This window comes from Aethalodelphis obliquidens, unplaced genomic scaffold, assembly GCF_003676395.1.
Source record: "Aethalodelphis obliquidens isolate GAN/ISIS:26980383/991018 unplaced genomic scaffold, ASM367639v1 scaffold53, whole genome shotgun sequence".
Lineage (NCBI taxonomy): Eukaryota > Metazoa > Chordata > Mammalia > Artiodactyla > Delphinidae > Aethalodelphis > Aethalodelphis obliquidens.
In genome coordinates, this window is record NW_020837997.1 from 7,128,662 (window position 1) to 7,147,615 (window position 18,954).

General features: G+C 57.0%; 3 protein-coding genes across 10 annotated transcripts in view; 1 reads left to right on the forward strand and 2 right to left on the reverse strand.

Moving 5' to 3' along the window:
* Positions 1-825: 825 nt before the first annotated feature.
* Positions 826-1,847, reverse strand: TIMM29 (translocase of inner mitochondrial membrane 29). Its single transcript, XM_027085145.1, has 2 exons — positions 1,716-1,847; positions 826-1,639 (listed from the first exon to the last, which is right to left on the reverse strand). Exons 1-2 carry the CDS (start codon positions 1,807-1,809, stop codon positions 951-953), a joined length of 783 nt encoding a protein of 260 aa, XP_026940946.1. The 5' UTR covers positions 1,810-1,847; the 3' UTR covers positions 826-950.
* Positions 1,848-1,966: 119 nt separating this feature from the next.
* On the forward strand, positions 1,967-7,556 carry YIPF2 (Yip1 domain family member 2). Of its 6 annotated transcripts, none has more exons than XM_027085133.1 (10): positions 1,967-2,047; positions 2,203-2,263; positions 3,035-3,189; positions 3,278-3,358; positions 4,288-4,375; positions 5,640-5,756; positions 5,845-6,011; positions 6,089-6,266; positions 6,359-6,490; positions 6,570-7,556. In XM_027085133.1, exons 2-10 carry the CDS (start codon positions 2,233-2,235, stop codon positions 6,632-6,634), a joined length of 1,014 nt encoding a protein of 337 aa, XP_026940934.1. In that variant the 5' UTR covers positions 1,967-2,047; positions 2,203-2,232; the 3' UTR covers positions 6,635-7,556. The 6 variants fall into 6 exon arrangements, with proteins under 6 accessions (XP_026940934.1, XP_026940935.1, XP_026940938.1 ...); XM_027085134.1 differs by having other exon boundaries at positions 2,019-2,037; XM_027085137.1 differs by lacking the exon at positions 1,967-2,047 and having other exon boundaries at positions 2,054-2,263; positions 6,089-6,271.
* CARM1 (coactivator associated arginine methyltransferase 1) overlaps positions 6,687-18,954 on the reverse strand; it is a 41,547-nt gene continuing 29,279 nt past the window's right edge. For 2 of the 3 annotated variants that reach the window (XM_027085131.1, XM_027085132.1), the window contains exons 5-16: positions 18,172-18,282; positions 16,923-17,100; positions 14,676-14,766; positions 14,413-14,494; positions 10,154-10,239; positions 9,873-9,962; positions 9,290-9,427; positions 9,110-9,199; positions 8,901-9,013; positions 8,670-8,747; positions 8,364-8,432; positions 6,687-8,201 (exon numbers count right to left, since the gene is read on the reverse strand). In XM_027085131.1, coding sequence (XP_026940932.1) covers positions 8,059-8,201; positions 8,364-8,432; positions 8,670-8,747; positions 8,901-9,013; positions 9,110-9,199; positions 9,290-9,427; positions 9,873-9,962; positions 10,154-10,239; positions 14,413-14,494; positions 14,676-14,766; positions 16,923-17,100; positions 18,172-18,282 — 1,269 coding nt within the window. In that variant the 3' untranslated portion in view covers positions 6,687-8,058. Of the gene's footprint in view, positions 8,433-8,669; positions 8,748-8,900; positions 9,014-9,109; positions 9,200-9,289; positions 9,428-9,872; positions 9,963-10,153; positions 10,240-14,412; positions 14,495-14,675; positions 14,767-16,922; positions 17,101-18,171; positions 18,283-18,954 lie in introns of all 3 variants that reach the window. The other variant, XM_027085130.1, reaches the window with a different exon arrangement.

The following is an 18,954-nucleotide window of genomic DNA, read 5'->3' on the forward strand; positions in this document are numbered from 1 at the left end:
TGGGGTCCCGGAAGACAGGGCCAGGGACACACAGCCAGAGGGGCTGGCCTGGGTGAGGCAGAGCGGAGCACCTCTGCCCGTGTCTCACCTGCGCCCCCGCGTGCCTGGCGAGGACAGTAGGCACCTCGCCCGGCCCGGCTCCTGCAGCCCCTGAGGACATCTAGAGGCCAACTCCTGGACTGGCCTGGAAAGCTGAAGTGATTCAAGCTACTTAAGTATGAAAAGAAAAAGAGAGAACTGGAAAACGTTCCTGTTATAGCCAAGCATCCTTTTGTTCTGAGAGAGAAGCGAACCCAGGCTCCCGGCTCTGTGGTCCTCCGTTTACTGAGCACTTCCCGGGGCGGCCCTGCGGGGCTGCAGGTGAAGCTGGGGAGCTGTGCTCCCTTCCCAGGGGCAGGCAGGAAGGGTGTGGAGTCAGAGCTGCAATCCTCCCCACTCAGCCCCACTGCACACCGCGAGGGCCTGCTAGGTACCAAGTGCATTCTGGTGGTCTCTGATTTTGCTAACACCCCGAGCACATTGTGCTCCTGTTTACAGAAAAAGAATCTGAGGTGTGAAGAGGGCACTTGACCTATCCCAGGTCAGTCTCAAAGTTCTTAGTAGAGCTTGGGAGTTACCTAACAACTGTGATACCTCAGGCTGTGAAGCCCAGTAAAAAAAGGCTTATTTCGGTCTAATGCTCCTTGCTAACTCTGGCAGTGCTGAACATGACGTGGCATGCCGCTCTGCTCTCCCCAACTCCTAGACCAAGGAGGCTCCGAATTAGCGTCAGCTCACAAGCAACAGGTGAGAGGGAGGCCCCCGATTTTGTGAAAACGCAGGGAGAGAACAGTGCAAATAATTTATTTCCGTCACTCCACGTTTGAGGCTCACTCGCACCAACTGCACAATCCCGGGCCAACAGTCTGCCGGGGCTCAGAGCCCGATCGGGACCCAGGCTGGTCTGGGTTTCATCTCGCGACTTCCGACGGCACCAGCGAGTCGGCCTGGCTCAGGGCGAGCTGATCCTTCTTCTCCTTCTGCAAGACCTGCTCCTCCCACAGCGCCTGGTCCACCTGATCGTCGGTGAGCACCACGGGCTTGAACTTCTCGTCGAAGAGCCGCTCGTTGGCCTCCGAGTGCAGCTGGTGGGGCCCGACGACGCGCAGATGTGCCGGCAGGTGCAGAAACTCGTCGTCGTTGATGTCGCAGTCGCGCATCCGGGTCCCCAGCACCCACCAGCGGCCCACGAAGCCCACATCCAGGATCCGGTCCGGGAAGTCGACCCAGCGGGGCTGCAGGTAGCGGCAGCGGGCCTGGTAGAGGCTGGCCTGGGCGTCGAAGGGCGCCTCGTACACCAGCGAGCAGAGACCCAGGCTCACGTGGCGCAGGCAGCCGCGACCCCGCAGCCAGAGCAGCCGTTGCACGAACGCCTCCGAGTCGTGGTTGCGCGTGGCGGGCGCCAGCAACAAGAGGGTCCCCGACGCGTCGAGCAGCGCCTCCTCAAAGGCCGCCTCGCTCGGCGCGAGGGCGCAGCAGGCCGCCGCACCACCCAGCAGCCCCACGTACACGGCCGCCCGCACGGGTCGGGCCCTCGCCGCCGCCGCCGCATCCCCGCAGGCCTCAGCGTAGTCCCGGAGCAGCGCGCGGGCCCAGGCGCCTGAGGGGAGAGAAGCGCGGTGAGGGCGGTGCGGCCGCTGCGGCCGCCCACCCCGCCGCCTCCCGCCGCTACTCACCCAACCGTGCCCACACGCCGGGCTTTGCGGCCGCAGTGTCACCAGTCTCTGCACGGCTTCGGGGCCAAAATCTCTTCCGAACGGCCGCCGCCATTGTCTTCCGGCTTTGCGTCCGTACTCCGAAGAGAAACGCCAGGTAGGCGAAGCAGAAGGCCCGGGGAGTCTCTTCTGCGCAAGCGTCAACACTGCCGGAAGTGGATTCCCATCGGAAGAGGGTAGAATACGGACCGACGCCGGATGTTCCTGTCAGATCGGAGTACGGTCGTCTGTGGCTGGCAGGCGGGTTGCGCAGGCGCAGAGAGCCGGGGCCACGCCGGTTGAGGTAGCCGAAGGTGAGGGGGCTGTGGGTGCACCTGTGGGGCAGGAGCGGCGAGTTCACGCCCCGGTGGGTGCGGTTAGCCGCCAGACCGGGCTCGGGGCTGAGGCTAGCCTCCAGGAGGGGCCCCGAGAGAGGTCGGGGGCGGGCCTGATTGGCCTCTGTCCTCAGAGCGGGATGCAGTGACGGCCCTGAGCGACCATGGCAGCGGCAGACGAGCTGGCCTTCCACGGTGAGTGCATCCGCGACCGGGCCCGGCTCCTGCCCCCTCCGCTGGCCTGAACCTCCCATCCAGGTTCCAGCTCAGATCTAACCCGAACCCCAGTCAGCTGTGAACCCCGGCCCAGGCATGAAACCCATCCCTAACTCGAATGCCGCTCCCGCCCTAAACTCAGGCCTCAAAGCCGAGCCGCCACCTCATTCCAGGATCAGCCCTCAATTGCGGGCCCATGTTAGAAGGGAGGGGACACACCTCTTTCCCACTCACCAGAGTTGAGGAAGACGTGCCCTGAGTTGGGGGTGAACACCCAGGTGGTTACGGTTAGCGTTGGCCCCTAGATGAGCAGTGGGCAAAACCAAATTGTTTCGTTTGCTTTTGATAAATTTATTTAGTTAGTTAGTTTTGGCTGTGTTGGGTCTTCGTTGCTGTGCGCGGGCTTTCTCTAGTTGCGGCGAGCGGGGGCTACTCTTCCCTGCAGGGCGCAGGCTTCTCATTGCGGTGGCTTCTCTTGTTGCAGAGCACGGGCTCTAGGCACGTGGGCTTCGGTAGTTGTGGCGCATGGGCTCAGTAGTTGTGGCTTGCGGGCTCTAGAGCGCAGGCTCAGTAGTTGTGGCTCATGGGCTTAGTTGCTCCGCGGCATATGGGATCTCCCCATACCAGGGATCGAACCCATGTCCCCTGCATTGTCAGGCGGATTCTTAACCACTGCACCACCAGGGAAGCCCCGAAACCAAATTGTCTTGACTCCCAAATATGCCTGTGTCCCGTATGCTTTCTTGACAGAGTTCGAGGAAGCTACTAATCTGCTGGCCCAGACCCCAAATGAGGCCACCACCAGAGGTGATCAGCTGGTTCCCCAGCAGCACGTGGCTGTGGCCGTGGACTCAAGTGGCAGCTACGGAGCTGAGGACGAGGTGGAGGAGAGTGACAAGACCGCGGTGAGTCCCATAAGTCCCTGTGCCCTGCCCCTTGTCCCAACCACCCACCCCTGCCACCCCCCAAGTGCTGAAAGCCTGCACTGTGCAGCTCCTACAGGAGGAGAAGCAGCAGCCTGGTTTCTGGACCTTTAGCTACTATCAGAGCTTCTTTGACGTGGACACCTCACAGGTCAGGCCGGGAAAGCTGGTGGGATGGGACTTGGAGTCACGCTTGGGGTTCAGCCACTAGTCACTGAGCACTTCTTGTGCACCAGGCCCTGGGCAAGTGCTGGCAATATGCACCTGGGAGAACAAGAGCTCCTACCCAGGCTGGTAGGTGTGACTGTGTGTGCTGCAAGGATGTGGCATGACCAGGACTCTTGGGAACATGGGGGACACAAGTGATATGGTGGGTTAGGGAAGGGCCCACTGGAGGAGGTGAGGAATTTGCTGAGACTTAGAGGAGAAGGTAGACCTAGCCAGGAAGAGTGGAGGGAAGCATAAGTATGTTCCAGGCACAGGGAACGGCACATGCGGAGGACCAAAGGTGAGAGAAGGCACACACTACTGCAGAGGCTACCTGTCACTCAGGCTGGAGAGTGAGGTGGGGGACTGGCGGAGAGAAGCCAGATCACCAAGGGCCTCATGAGCTATGTTAAGGAGTCTGGGTTTTATCCTAAGGGTGCTGGGGAGTCATGGAAGGGTTTAGAGCAGGAGACGCTTGAGTAGCATGGAACATGGATCGGAGGCCCCAGGCCAGGGTGGGAGATGGTAATAAACCAGGGCTGCGGAGTAGGGAACACGTTGGGAGAGATGGGGGAAGGAGAACGCCCAGGACTAGGACTTGTTGACGACTGTTAATGGGGAGGGGGGAGAGAGCCAAAAGGGGAGTCCGGGGCAGCCAAGCTGGAGGCGGAGGAAGCAAAGAAGAAGATGGCAGGCCCTGAAGCGTCCTTCAGAGTGGTGGGACACTGGGATATTGAGTGGGGGCTGCCCGGGGAAGGGGCGGGCTCCAGGCCATAGGAAGACAGGAGCCCCTGAGGAGCTTGACCCCTTTCCTCCTGGGTGGTGAAGAGCCCCAGGCGGGCTTCCATCCTAGGCCCCGGCCTTGCCCCCCAGGTCCTGGACCGGATCAAAGGCTCGCTGCTGCCCCGGCCCGGCCACAACTTTGTACGGCACCATCTGCGGAATCGGCCAGACCTGTATGGTGAGTGAGGTTGTGCATTCAGTTCATTTGATTATTCATTGGGCAAATGTGGACTGAGTGCCAGGCCCCAGTATACAGCTGAGAACAAAGCAGAATCACTCATGGAGAGCGTGAAACTTACAGTCTGTTCAGGGAGATAGAGCCAAATGAGGCTGCAGAGGGCATTGGGGCTAGGGAGAGAAGCACAGGGTTTAGAGGATGGGAACTGTGATTTCGCACGGGTTGGTCAGGGAAGACCCCTCTGAGGAGGGTGAGAGAATGAGCCTGGTTGGTGTCAGGGCGGGGTGTGGGGAGACCCCAGGGAAGAACATTACAGAAGTGGGATGTGGTGGAAACAGGCCTGCACTGCAGGGCAGCACTGTCATTGGACTGGAGTGAGCTGCCAGGAGGCCACAGAGGTGACAGGACAGATCACACAGGCCTCCTATGCTGTGGTGAGAAGGGAAATTAGTTAAGTGTCCTTAGGTGCTCTGGGCCCGGGGCGGGGGCGGAGTGGGGGGAGGGCAGAAGCTGGGAGACCAGGGAGGAGGCGGCTGCTGAGGTCCAGCGTGGGATGATGGGCCTGGCCTGGGGTGGAGAGCGCCGGGTGTTGGATTCTGGCACACGTCAAAGATGAAGCCAACACGTCAGATGTGGGGTGGAAGGAGAGGAGATAAGGAGGCTCCAGAGTTTTTGGCTGGACTACCAGAAAGCGGGAGTTGCCATTTACTGATGCGGAAAGGCGTGCGACTCGGGGGGAAAGGGTGAGTGTGGTGGGGTGGAGTGGGAACGTTGAATAGGAGCTGCAGGTTCAGGGCAGATGCCCAGACTTGAGACATTTGGGGGTCGTCGGCACAGAGGTGGCATAAGGGCCCTGAGGCTGAACGAGATCACACAAGGGGTGAATGAATGCAGAGAAGAGGTTTGAAGACTGGGCCCCGGGCCGGCTCCCCGCTGTTAAAGAGCTCAGGGAGTCAAAAAGGTTGAGGAGCTGCCAGTGAGATGAGACAAAAGCAAAAACGTAAAGTCCTGGGAACCACATGGAGAGTGTTTCCAGAAGGAGGGCGTCAGCTATGTCAAAGGCCATCGATGAGTGCTGGGCGCCAGCACTGGATTCAGCTGCCAGTTTGTTGCTGGTGTGACGCCAGGTCGATGAGTCGGGTCGATGGGGGGGGCGGAGGGGGTGGAGGCAGCCCGGAGCTTGGGAAGAGGCTGGGACAAGATGGGACGAGTCACCTGTCCTGGGAGGTCCCACCCTGGGACCCTGAGCATGCCCCGCCCGCAGGCCCCTTCTGGATCTGTGCCACACTGGCCTTTGTCTTGGCCGTCACCGGCAACCTGACCCTGGTGCTGGCCCAGAGGAGGGACCCCTCCATCCACTACAGCCCCCAGTTCCACAAAGGTAAGTGAAGTGGGCAAGGCCTGGTACCGGGCGGGCGGGGGGGGGGGCGGTGCCGTGGCCCAGGGGCGATTACCTGCCTTGCCCGCAGTGACTGTGGCCGGCACCGCCATCTACTGCTACGCGTGGCTCGTGCCGCTGGCGCTGTGGGGCTTCCTGCAGTGGCGCAAGGGTGTCCGGGAGCGCATGGGGCCTTACACCTTCCTGGAGACGGTGTGCGTCTATGGCTACTCCCTCTTTGTCTTCATCCCCACTGTGGTGAGTGGGGCTCAGGGACAGGTGGGCCCTGGGCACCATGGGGACAACCTGGTAGCAGCTGCCTGTGTCGTCCCCAGGTCCTGTGGCTCATCCCTGTCCCATGGCTGCAGTGGCTCTCCGGGGCCCTGGCCCTGGCCCTGTCAGCCGCGGGCCTGGTGTTCACCCTCTGGCCCGTCGTCCGTGAGGACACCCGGTTGGCGGCTGTGCTGCTGCTCTCCGTGGTGGTGCTGCTCCACGCCCTCCTGGCCACGGGCTGTAAGGTACCGGGCTGGGGTGGGCACAGGCTGGGCTTGGGGTAGGGGTTGGCTTGCTGGCTCTGATGCTGACCCAGGGCTCTCTCGGTTCAGTTTTACTTCTTCCAGCCGCTACCTCTGGAGCCCGCAGCACCTCCCCACCAGGCCACATCTCAGCCCCCAACCGTACTACTGTCACCGCCCCCGCCAAGGTCCGCAGCAGCCTAGGAAGACTGGAGCCCGCAGGTGAGGAACTGTTTCCAGTTGTGGCTGAGGGGGTCTCCGGCCCCCATCCCAAGGTTAGAAGTCATGGGGCCACTCCTAGGAGTTTCTCTCTTTCAGGCCCAACATAAGGGGGTGCCTCTGCCTGCCCTGCCCCCCAGACGGTGACTGAAGGCTCCCCTGAGACCTCGAGATGATTTTGCTACTTTCCAGACTTTTCTTACAAAGCAAACACTTTTATTTTCTATGCAAAGGTGATTCAAAGAATTTATATAAAGGCGGGAGAGGGGCAGAACAGGGAGCTTCCAGGGCAGCCATTGCCCCACAGGCCACCTGCCAGGATGGGCGGGCAGCACAGGGGGCCACCCCAGCCTCGGCTGTGCCTGCTCTTCCTGGGGGGCCCAGTTAGTGGGCCTTGGGCCTAGCCTGAGCTCCACCACATCCGAGTTTGGGGGTGTTAGAAACGGGGAGCAGAAGTAGAAGAAAATTGCCTGTGCTGAAACATACATTTCCTTGTTTATTAGGTTTTTTTTTTCTTTTTTTTTTTTGGAGAGGTCCCTGCAAGGCCCCTTCCCAGGCTGGGGAGGGACCAAAATGCCATCATAGTAGTAGGGACTGGAGCATCTACAAATACTGAAGGGGATACACAGGCCTAACGTTAGCTACAAGGAAAAAGGATGCCTTCCACGACAGACCCTTGAGGTTTCTGTGTCTGCTCAAGCGGCTGACAGTGACCCTTCCCCCCAGGGCCCACGAGGCCACCTGTTCTAGCTCTTGGTGTGGGTGTGGGACCTGCAGGGGCTCAGGGACAGGACAGCAGCAAGTGGCAGGGGCCGAGGACGGAGGGCCTTCCCGACAGCCGGGTGGGTTGTACATTCAAGTGTGAGGTGAACCCTTTGGTGGGAGGGGGCCGAGGGGCTCCAGAGGCCCGGCCCCACCCCATCCTGAAGACTCGGCAGGGCTGCCCCTCGCCACTGAGCCTCTGAGTCGGGGAGAGGGGCTGCTGGCTCGGCCCGGCCGGCCTGATGTCTCGGAGGGTCTGTGGATTGACACTGGTTCTTTTCGTAAAAAAATAAAATTAAAAAAAGCAGCATGTCACGCCCATTGTGACCAAGGCCTGGTAGTTGAAGGGGAGGCCCCGCCTGACCAGGACTGCCTTCCCACTGGAGACAGGCAGGGGGCAGGCCTGAGGGGCCGGGGGACGGCGGGGGGTAGGGGGGGCGCGGGCGGCAGCTGCTCCCCTCCCTCCCTGCCAGGCCTGCAGCTGTCAGGCCCGGACACACCTGTTACAGAAGATTTCAAACCCAGGTCAGGGTGGAGAGGGCAGGAGCGGGTAACAGGGCTCCCACGACACAATCGTGTGTAAAATATGGCAGCGACACGCGCTCAGGGCCAAGATGTGGGCGGGCAGCGGGCTGGGGGCGGCGGCAACATCGTGTAAAAAAGTGTTCAAGTTCCCATAGCAAAGAGGGCTGTGAGCGGGTGTTTGGGCTTCTCCGGTACAAGGGTGAGAGCCACCCGGGTGGAGGGGGGGTGGGCAGGGTCTTCATTTGGTTTCCTGGTGCTGTCAGTCCGTTCCACTCCGGAGGGCCCTAGCTCCCGTAGTGCATGGTGTTGGTTGGGATGGACATGGGCGAGGCCATTGAGATGGCGGGGCCGCCCATGGTGAACTGGCTGTTGACCGCGTAGTGGGCGCTGGAGCTGCCACCGCTGCTGCCCTGGGCGCCGGAGGACCCTGTGGGGCGGGGTGTGGGCACTGAGGAGCCAGCTCTGCCCCCTCGCCCGCCCAGACCCACGGCAGAGTCAGAGAGAGAGAGCGCAGGCGAGAGGGCAGGCGGGCGCCCGGCGGTGGGCACCCTCACACCCGCGGGACCCTGCTCCCCCCGCCCACCGTTACCTTGGACAATCCCCGTGCTCATTATGGAGCCCATCCGGGAGTGGGTGTGATTGACAATCCCCGTGTTGGCTGCGCAGCAAGAGGAAGGAAGGAAGGAAAGGAGATGGCGTCACCGCCCCCAGCCCGCCCGGCCCACGTGCCCGGCGTAGTGGGTGCTCACACTCGGATGTGGGGAGTGTGGGCGCGGTGCTGGCAGAGCGAGGCAGAGAGGAACGGCGCGGGGGACCTCAGCCCCCGGGAAGAAGAAAAGGGGGTGAGGCCGAAGGCCTGAGCTCGCCCCAGCGCGCCCACCCCCCGTGCGCTCACCTAAAGGAATCAGGTTGTTGTGCCCCACGCTGGAGCCGCCGGCGATAACACTGCTCAGGTCGTAGGCGGTCGGCATCCCTGTGCCGGGGAGGGACATGTCAGGGGCGGGGGACAGTGTCCTGGGCAGGGATTCGAGGGGCCAGAACTGCCAGCGTTTACTCAGGAAGCACCGGCAGGTGTGTCCAGGAAGTGACACTGGCACCTGCCCCACCCACACACGGGCCTGCTCACCAGCCACGGCCATCCCGCTGCTGAGGTTGTAGGTGCTGCCGGTGTTCCACATGTTCTCCGAAGGGGACGTGTAGTGGGAGCCAGGTGGCGGGGAGGGCGTCGTGCCTGTGTATCTGTGGCAGAGACGGACGGGTCGACAGGGCTGAGGGGCTGCAGGCGAGGAGGGGCACGCCCCCTCCCACCGCGTGCTGGCCAAGGGCCCATCCTACCTGAAGAAGGGGTTTTTCAGATCCAGGAGGTTACTGGATTTGGAGCCTGTCTGGTCTACCTGGGCCACAATACTGATGTCGTAGCTCTGTCTGTAGAGAAGGCAGGAGGGGCCGGCCATGAGCTGGCTGCATGGATGGACTGGAGCCCTGCCTCCCCCAGCCCCGGCCAGCAGCTCACACCTTTTGTTGGCAATAAGCAGACATGTCCCTGAGAGCGTGTCCCCGGCCTTGGCGAACAGTGGTGACTGGAACAGGCACCGGACCTGGTACCAGTGGGTCAGGGGCTCCGTCGGGGCTGTGGACAGCCACACGGTCATTCTGCCAAGCAGGAAGAGGCATGCGTTTGCCCGGGCTGCAGCCCCCACCTTGTGCACCCTGAGCTCTCCCCAGGCATCTGTGCCCCGCCACCCAGGGGTCCCCTGGGGCCCTGGAGCCGAGACAGGTTGGCTATCCAGGAAGTTAACACACAGCCCCACAGCTATGGGGCACCCACTCACCCTGACATACATGCCAAGAGACACAGTCAGGTCCCGTGAAGAACAGTCACTCAGAACAGGGTAGACACCCACCCCGCCACAACAGCCTACTGCTTGAAGGCCAGCGCCTGCTGCCTTTGGAAGAAACAGTGGAGCCCAGAGGAGTCGGGTCCTGCCCTCGCAGCCCCCAGTTCATCATCTGAGCCAGCCAGGCCTGGGCTTCCCAACTGCAGGCAAGTCCCTGGGGCCAGGGGCAGGGGCCACCTGCTCTGCCCTGTTACACTCACATGGAGCCAATGAAAGCGACGTCAAACCAAAAGGCCAGACCGTGAACCAGCCCGGAATGCAGCATGTGGAATTTGAATGGGATTTCTATCCTGAAAGGCAAAGGGCAGTGATTGCTGGGGAAGCTAGCTGAACAGGGGCTGCCAGGAGAGAAGAGGGGTACTCAGGTGTTGAGTCTCTGCCCGCCTGCCCTGGGGAGGAGAATTCTGCCTGAGGGAGCCGGCTGCGGCCTTGACCTCCAGCAGGAGCCAGACCCAGGAGGACAGGGCATGGGTGCCAGTACCTGTGCAAATCTCCTTCTTTGGCTTCTAAGAAGTTCACCGTGTACTTGACAGACTTGGCCATCAGGATCCGGATGTCAAATGTGTCCTGGGAGAGATCAGAGGTGTGACCTGACTTCAGGCATGGGGTGAAGTCCTGAGTCTGGCCACGGCGTCTAGGCCACTCAGCTAAAACCAGTTTGCCCTTCTCAGACATGCTGGGGGGAGGGGGAATTGGTACAATACAATGGAGGGAAATTAGGTGACAGCTCGCAAAATGACAACCATTCATCTGCATTAAAGACTTGGCAGTTCCACTTCTGGGATTTTAACCTACGGATCTATGTACACATGTACAAACTTACACATGGAGTTACAGATTGCCTATAGCAGCGACACGCTGGAAACCATCTAATGAAACAAGTAATGGCTCAACAATAAAAGATTATGTACATGAAAAAGAATGAAGAGGCTGTTTATGATGGGGAAAGATCTCTAAGGTAAACTGTTAAACAAGTTCACAAAAAAAAAGAAAAAGAAAAAGTTAGAGAACTGTGCACTGACGTCCACTCCCAGCCATGACGGAGATTTCTTATCAGACTAACACTGCTGCCAAGAACTATACGAACTGAATAAAAAAGGAAAAAAAACCCAGTTGTCTGAAATCACTGGAGAGCGACCACAGCAGCCACAGCTTTGGGGCCAAGATCCTAGAGAGAGGAGAGATGCTTTTTGGCCTGTGCCTTTCCCCTTGGGACGGGGCCTTTCAGCAGCCTCCCTGGGTGGGGAAAGCAAAATGGGGGTTCGGGATTACCAAGGCAGCTAGCACTCAAGGGGCCAAGATGCTAAAGAAAACGGAAATGTGGAAATTTGAGGTGGACAGTCTGCCCGTGATTTCACTTCGTGGCATTTGCCAATTCCTGAGCTACATGTGGGATGGGGGTAGGGAAATCAAGCAGAAAGCTACTTCTATGAGATTAAAAAGCTAATGAAAGGTTCAGCACCATGTTGGTGCTCGGAGTATGGAACAAGGGGCCCTGTGAACCACCAGGCTCACCGAGACCATGAAGACTATGCCCTAAAGCAGCGGTTCTCAAAATGAGGTCCCTTCCAGAGCACCCTCAAGGTCAAAACTATTTTCACCATATAACACTGTTTTCTGCCCTTTTCATTCATTCACTCACCTGTGATACCACAACAGATTGAATGCAGAAGCAGAATCCAACTGTCTTCTGCTAAGCCAGCCATTAAAAAGATTTGCAAATTTAAAATGTCGCTAATTCTTGCTGGAAAGTTTTGCAATATAGTTTTCTTTTTAAAAATGCTATTTATGTTAACACGTAATGGGTTTTTATTGTTATCCTTAAATTAACTAATGTGTATTTTTAAATTTCTTGGGTTTAGTTTTCAATGTCAATAGATATTGACGGTACATCAATCAATACAATGCACACAAAACTTCTTTGGGATCCTACATTTTTGAGAATGTAAAAGGGTCCTGAGACGAAAATGTTTGAGAACTGCTGCCTTACAGGGAAACTGGGCGATATGCCAGTTAAGCAGAGTCTGAAAAGCAACCTCCAAATGTCTTAAATGCCTCATAGGACCAAGGTAATCTGTCATTATGGCTTCTTGCCTGAACAAAAACGAATCCTTGGAAAGAAAAACATCATCCAGAGCCTCTATAATTTTTCATTCTGGCATTCAATGACCAGGCATACCAAGAGACAGAACCAAAGTACCAAAAACCAGGAGAAGAAAAAACAGAAATACACTTACCACTTATCCAGATACTAAAAGTGATCAGAGACTTAGAATTAACATGTTTAAGGAAAAAAGGTGAACAAATTTCACAGAGAACTGAAATAATAAAAAAAAAAATAAGCAAAATGAAACTCTAGAACTGAAATTTTAGAAAACCATGGGGGAGGAGGAGTTGGATGGGCAGTCAAAAGGAACTACAAACTTCTAGTTATAAGTACTAGGGATGGAATGTACACCATGATAAATATAATTACCTCTGCTGTACGTTATACATGCAAGTTGTTAGGAGAGTAAATCCTAAAAGTTCTCATCACACACAAAATTTTTTTTTCCAAAAACAACAAAAAAAATTCAGATTAGACATAGTGATGAGAGGATTGGAACTGGGAGATGGATAAGGAGAAAACATGAAAATTATGCACTTGGGATAGAAAAGTATAAGTATAGAAAAGAGTATAAGAATCATCTGAGAAATGGTGAAAAGGTCTAATGTATACATAATCAGAGTTCCAAAAGAAGAAAGAGAATGGGACAGAGGTAGTGTTTAAAGAGATGCTGGGCTTCCCTGGTGGCGCAGCGGTTAAGAGTCCTCCTGCCAATGCAGGGGACATGGGTTCGAGCCCTGGTCTGGGAGGATCCCACATGCCACGGAGCAACTAAGCCCGTGTGCCACAACTACTGAGCCCGCGAGCCACAACTACTGAAACCCCGTGCACCTAGAGTCCGTGGTCTGCAACGAGAGAAGCCAGCACACCGCAATGAAGAGTAGCCCCCGCTCACTGCAACTACAGAAAGCCTGCGCGCAGCAACAAAGATCCAACGCAGCCAAAAATAAATTAATTAATTTAATTAATTTAAAAAAAAAAAGAGAGAGATGCTGCCCTAGAGTCTCCCAAAACTAGTGAAAGACAATCAAGAGGGGGATAAATAATATATACCTTATTAAAACAAAAGAAAGCAAGAAAAGAGTTAAAAAGAAACAACAGGATAAATAGAAAAATAGTAAAATGATAGATTTATAGCCATAAAGAGCTGTAATCACATTAAATACAAATGGTCTAAATATTCTAATTAAAAGACAAAAACCTGTCAATCTGGTTAAAAAACAAAACCCAAATATATGATATTTACATGAGGTAAACCTTAAGTAATAGGTTATAAGAAGGCTGAAAGAAGAAGGATGAAAAGTATGTATCCTATAAAGATTAACCAAAGAAAGCCTGAGTAGCTAAACTATTGTCAGAAAAAAATAGACTGTAAGGACTTCCATGGTGGTACGGTGGTTAAGAATCTGCCTGCCAGCGCAGCAAACACGGGTTCGAGCCCTGGGCTGGGAAGATCCCACATGCCGCAGAGCAACTAAGCCCGTGCGCCACAACTACTGAGCCCGTGCGCTCTAGAGCCCGTGCTCTGCAACAAGAGAAGCCACCACAGTGAGAAGCCCGCGCACCGCAAGGAAGAGTAGTCCCCGCTCGCTGCAACTAGAGAAAGCCCGCACACAGCAACAAAGACCCAATGCAGCCATAAATAAATAAATAAATAAACTAGAAAAAAAAAAAAGACTGTAAGGCAAGAAGTACTACTAGAGATAAGAAAAGACACTTGTTATAGTGACAAAAGGATCAATCCAACAGGAAGATATAAAAATAATCCTAAACCTGAATGCACCTAATAACAGTAATGTCAAAAAAAATAAGGCAAAAACTATCAGAACTAAATGGAAAAATAAATCTACAATCAGTAGTAGATAGGAGAAGCAGACCAAAAAAAACAGTAGAGAGAGAGAAGACTTGACCAACATGATTAACCAATGTGACCGAACTGATATTAATATAACAATGTACACAACAAGTGATTGGTATACAGTTTTCTCAAGTACAGAGGGAACATAAACCAAGAGAGACCACATACTGGGCATAAAGCAGCTCTCAACAAATTTCAAAGGACCAAAATCATACAGTGTATATCCTCTGAACACAGACAAACTAAGGCAGAACAATATGTTGATTATGCTATACTTTGAAAGGAGAAAAGGTTAAATATATGTATATTTGTATACGCACATTTAGATATAAGACTTCTAGAAAAACACACAACAAAGACTGTTTGCCTATAGGAAAAAGAACTGTGGCTGGAGATGGACGTAGGGAGGCTTTCCACTTTTATACTTCTTTGATTTTTGAACCATGGGTCTATGCATCAGTTCAAAAATCTCAATAATTAAAATCAATCAAATAAAATCAGTTCACCAAGGATCAATTCATCTAATGACAGTAAACACGTTACTGCGTGCTTACTATGCGCTAAGCACTCTACATGCATTGCTACTTAACTCCCAACATCCCTGTGTGAGAGCTCCGTGCAGGGGCAGAAGCTCAGAGAGCAACGGTGGCCTGCCTAGTGCTGCACAGCTTGCATAAGGCCTTACAGGAAAGCCCATGCCCCTCTCCTGTCCCCCCAGAGGAGGGCCATGCCCAGTGCTACTGTGGTAGTGAGTGCCCTGGGTGCCCCCACTCACCACCACAGGCTGCCGGAAATACTCGTCCACCGCAGCACCTCGAAGAGCTGACAGGTCCACTCCGTGGAAGGATGGCTGGTACCTGCAGAAAGCCCCCGCCCCCCATGGCAAGGTCACCAGCAGCAGGACACATTTGGGGCAGCCTGCCTTCTCTCCCAGCTGGCCCTCATCCAGCCCAAGTCTTTTAGGTCCTACTGAGGATAAGGAATAAGAGAAAGGTGGGGCCATCCCTGAGAAGGCAGGACACCCAGGGGCACACTCACCAGAAGTTGGCCTTGGTGAACTGCTCCATGTAGAGCTGTTCATCCGTGAAGGGTGCGAGGTGGACATCACCAATGGTGGGGAACATGTTTCCTGGGAGTGGGGGCAGGGAGGGGTGCTGGCGTCAGGGTGGGACATTCAGCAGGACCTGGCAGAGCCTCCAAAGGGCCCCAGGACCCCAGCTCTGGGCCTTCCCAGCCTCTCACTCATCATTCACTCATTCATGCACTCAGGCAATGAAGAGATACTGAGCACCTACTCTGCCAGCGGCCACTGAATACTTGACGTACACCTCCTCACTAAACCTGTACAGCTAGCCAGGGAGGCAGGGGGGCCTGGCCTCAAGTCCCATTACAAGGGCTGGGAGACAGGAAAGCACCTGCCAGAGCCTCAGGGGTAAGTAAGCAGTGTCTGGGGTGTGGCCAGGCCTCCAGGGGCCCTGCTCCGTCAGCCAGACCGTGTCTCTTGGAAAGGCGTGCAGCAGGGAAGGCAAAGGAAAGTGCTGTGGACAGAGCAAGGGTGAGCCCCAGGCTATGGCATCATGGGCCCCAGCTGAATCCCCACCGCAGGACTGCCCAGGCTCTGGCAGGCAGGGTGGACTACTTGCATGGCCTGAAATGAGAGGGGGACTCAAGGAACAGACAGATGAGTCAGAGCCAGTGGCAAGGAGAGCCAGGGCTCAGGAGGCCCCGCCTACTTCTAGAGTCTAGGGCCCCAAGTCACCTGGCCTCCAGATGTGGGCCTCCCTCCCTCCTCTTATTCCAGGGAAGAGTACCTGAGGTGCTGGAAATCTGCCTTCTCAAGCCTTCCTTCAGCTGTAGCCACTGGGGTGGGGAAGGGAGGGGCTCACTGGCCCAGAGGCCACAAGCCAGGCCCCCTGCCCAGGAGGAGCCCATCAGCCCCCCAGAGCATCATGGAAAAGCGCCCCCAGCCCTGAAGGCACCTAAAACTGTGCAGCTGCGGGGAGGGTTCCCTTAATCCCCCAAAAGAGCTTCCTGAGATGGAATGAAGCCACACTCATGCAGGCTGAAGGGGAAGAGGTTAGCCCCAGGCCTCATCCCGGACAGGCTGCTTGACCAGTGGGATGAGTATGCAGCTGCCCACTGGAGCCTGACTCCTGTCTGTCCTTCCGTCCCATAAGGAGGAGTCCACATCCTGCTAGGGCTGCTGCTCCCCCCCCCCCCCGACTCCCACCCCCCCCCAATTCCCCCCCACCCCACCCCCGGCTAGCTTGGCCCATCAACAGGGCAGAGCATGAGAGCAGGTCTAGGACAAGCCTTGGGGCAGCCTGGCTTCCCACACACCTGGATCGCAGGACAGAGCTGTGGGGAACGGCAGCCACCTCCTACCTCCCAGCTCTCGGAGTGGAGCCTGAGGCAGGTCCTTCCCCACAGACCAACTCCTCCCCTGCCCTCCATGGGGCCGCAAGTGCACGGACCTCCCGTGCTCTGCCCTGGCGGGGGTCGTCTTATACCACACGCACACACACACACAGCCCCTTTCCTGTACAGAACTACTCAGAACGTGCCCAGAACTGAGCAGAGAAACGGACACATTGGCAGATGTTCAGGGCCACGCACAGACCAGACCATCAGTGACACAGATGAGCAGGTGTCAACAGTGACCCAATGACCCCAGAGCACAGACAGGCAGGTAGTGACACAGACAGGAGACCACAGCCATCAGCTGCCCCCCAACACACAACCCCCATTCCCACTCTCTCTCTCTTACACACACACACACACACACACACACACACACAACCCCACCCCATGGTGATGAGTGCAGGAGTCTGTCAGGCTGAGGGCAGGGTCTACAACGCTAGGAATGAAGACGACAGGGCAGTTCCTCGGGGAAGGTGCCGGCCACAGAACATGTCCTGCTCCGACCACAGCCCAGCCAGACACTGTCCCCCATGGGCCATGAGATGCCAGAGGCAGCCCAGTGGCTCTCTGCGGGCCTGAGGGAAGCCCCTCCGTACCCTGACCGAGCAGACCGGGCAAGTGGACACGTGGCCTCGTTTGGGGCCCAGCCAGCTGAGATCAGGTCTGGGTAGGGAGCGGGGGTGAAGGCCCAGATGCCCTCTGTACCCCAGGCCGCCAGCTCAGGCCAGTGGGGAGCTGAACCACACCCGTGCTGACTAAGCGGCAGCCAGGGGCTCTCTGAAGGGGCCCCCAGGTGCGCACCCCTGGCCTCGGGCCCAGGGAACGCCCACCCAGGCAGTGGCCCGCACCAGCAGGGACACTCACCCCCAGGCCTCAGGTACTTCTTGGCATGGAGGTAGCTCTCGAGCATGCGCTCGTTGAAGAGCATGTAGCCCATGGGCTCCGAGATGATGATGTCCACCTGCTCGGGCAGTGAGACCTCCTCCACCTTCCCGGGGATGACCACGATGCGGTCCGTGAGGTTGTTACTTTTCACCAAGACCTGAGGGCGGGCGAGCCACAGGGGTCATGGGGGTCCTCGCGGGGGAGGGCCTCCGTCCACACTCGGCCACCAGATTCCCCTCTGCCTCCCTGTCAGGTCGCCCCTCCTGCAGCTCCGCAGCCTCCTGATGTCACCTTGGGGACGAGGACAAGTAGGCCTTGCTACAGCCGCCAAAGCTAAAGCTGGACACACCTTCCGACCCAGCGATTCCAATGCTAGGAATCTGCCCTACAGACGTGACCTCACACGGAGAGGGGACACGTGTACAGGGGATTCGGTGCAGCGTTCGTGCTACAGACTGAGAAGCAGCCTCAGTGTCAGTTACAGCCTGTGTCTCCACACACAATGGTTCGTCCAGGCAGAGAGATGCTCTGCAGCCACTAGAAAGAGTGAGGAAGCTCTTTACATGATGACACAGACATATCATAAAGAGAGCAGAGCCAGGTGCAAGACGGTGGCGTGTACATTCGTGTGGGAGCTGGCGGGTGGAGAAGCCCATGGGGGCTCATGGAGCGGCTCTGGGGAGCTTCTGCATACGTCTCTCTCCCTCCAGTCGGGGGGATCTAGGTGGTTGGGAGCCAGAGGTCAGGGAGGGAAGCATCCTCACTGTTTACCTTTGTAGCTTTTAGGTTTTCAACTTTGTGAATGAGGGCTTCAGTGCCAAAAAAGCATCAACTGACAAAATGAAATCCTGTTGTCATCCACCTCTCAGGTGGGGCTCAGAGAGGTGGGCGGCTTGCCCCGGGCCGAGATCCCACCCTGGTCTGTGTGACTGCACAGTCCAGCCCTGAAGCACCAGTCCATCAAGCTCCTGAAGGCCCCGAATCACCCCTGAACCCGGTGGGCCACCATCCGTCACGGAAGGGAGACTACCTCAGGCCCAGCAAGCCCCTCCCCCCGAAACCACTCAGTTTCGGGGACAAGAGACCAAAGTAGAGAATGATATTCCCAGGCTCCCCTGGACCCGGGGGTCAGGTCTCCTGGGGGCTCCCAGCAGGGCTGGCTTCCCCAGGCTGGAGCAGGCACAGAGCTGGGGCACGGAGACAGGTTGGGACCCCGAGGGCCACGGACCTCGGCGTGCTGGGCCATGGTGCTGGCTTCCACTGCGTAGATCTTCCTCGCTCCAGCCTGGGCAGCGAAAAACGACAGGATCCCAGAGCCGCAGCCGACGTCAAGAACAATCTGAGGGAGGAGGGGGCAGTGAGGACAAATTAGTGGTAAAGTGACGTGATCGTAAAGATGTGCGTGTCACGGGGCGCTCCCTCCCCGCAGACCCACCCACGGAGCACGCTCTCCGGCCTGCGGCCTGCTTCCCCTCTACACCGACAGCTGCCCACGAGGGTGCTTTCTGAGAGCCACAGGAGCCTGCAGTTTGGATCCGAAGGTGGTAGAGTGGGACTTCTGAGGACAGCTAGGATGTTAAGACCAGTACACGCTCTCAGACCCGATTCAAGAAGGAATGGTGTGCGCTGTCTATGCAGCACGTGGGAATGAGTGCTCACTAGGTAAGGACACCTCTGAGCCCCGCAGCAGAACCACTGAGACGCAGGGCTGACTGGCCAGGGCCACGCGGCCAGCAGGAGGAGGGCAGCCTCCCACCCCAGGCCCCACAGGGCAACCCCGCAACCTGGGAAGAGCCCCGGGGAAAGCTCCCACTCGGGTGCCCTCTCCAGGGCTGCTGGGCCCCAGAGCACAGGCTCTGGGAGGAGTCCCGGCTAGTGTGTGGTAGACTGTCCCACAGTCTGGATTCGTCTGACTGCTTCCGCACACAAGCGGAATCAGGATAAACGTTTCTGGTGCGCACGCGCTAAAGGAGACCTGCTCTGGGCACGGTGGTGGGGCACAGGGCGAGCG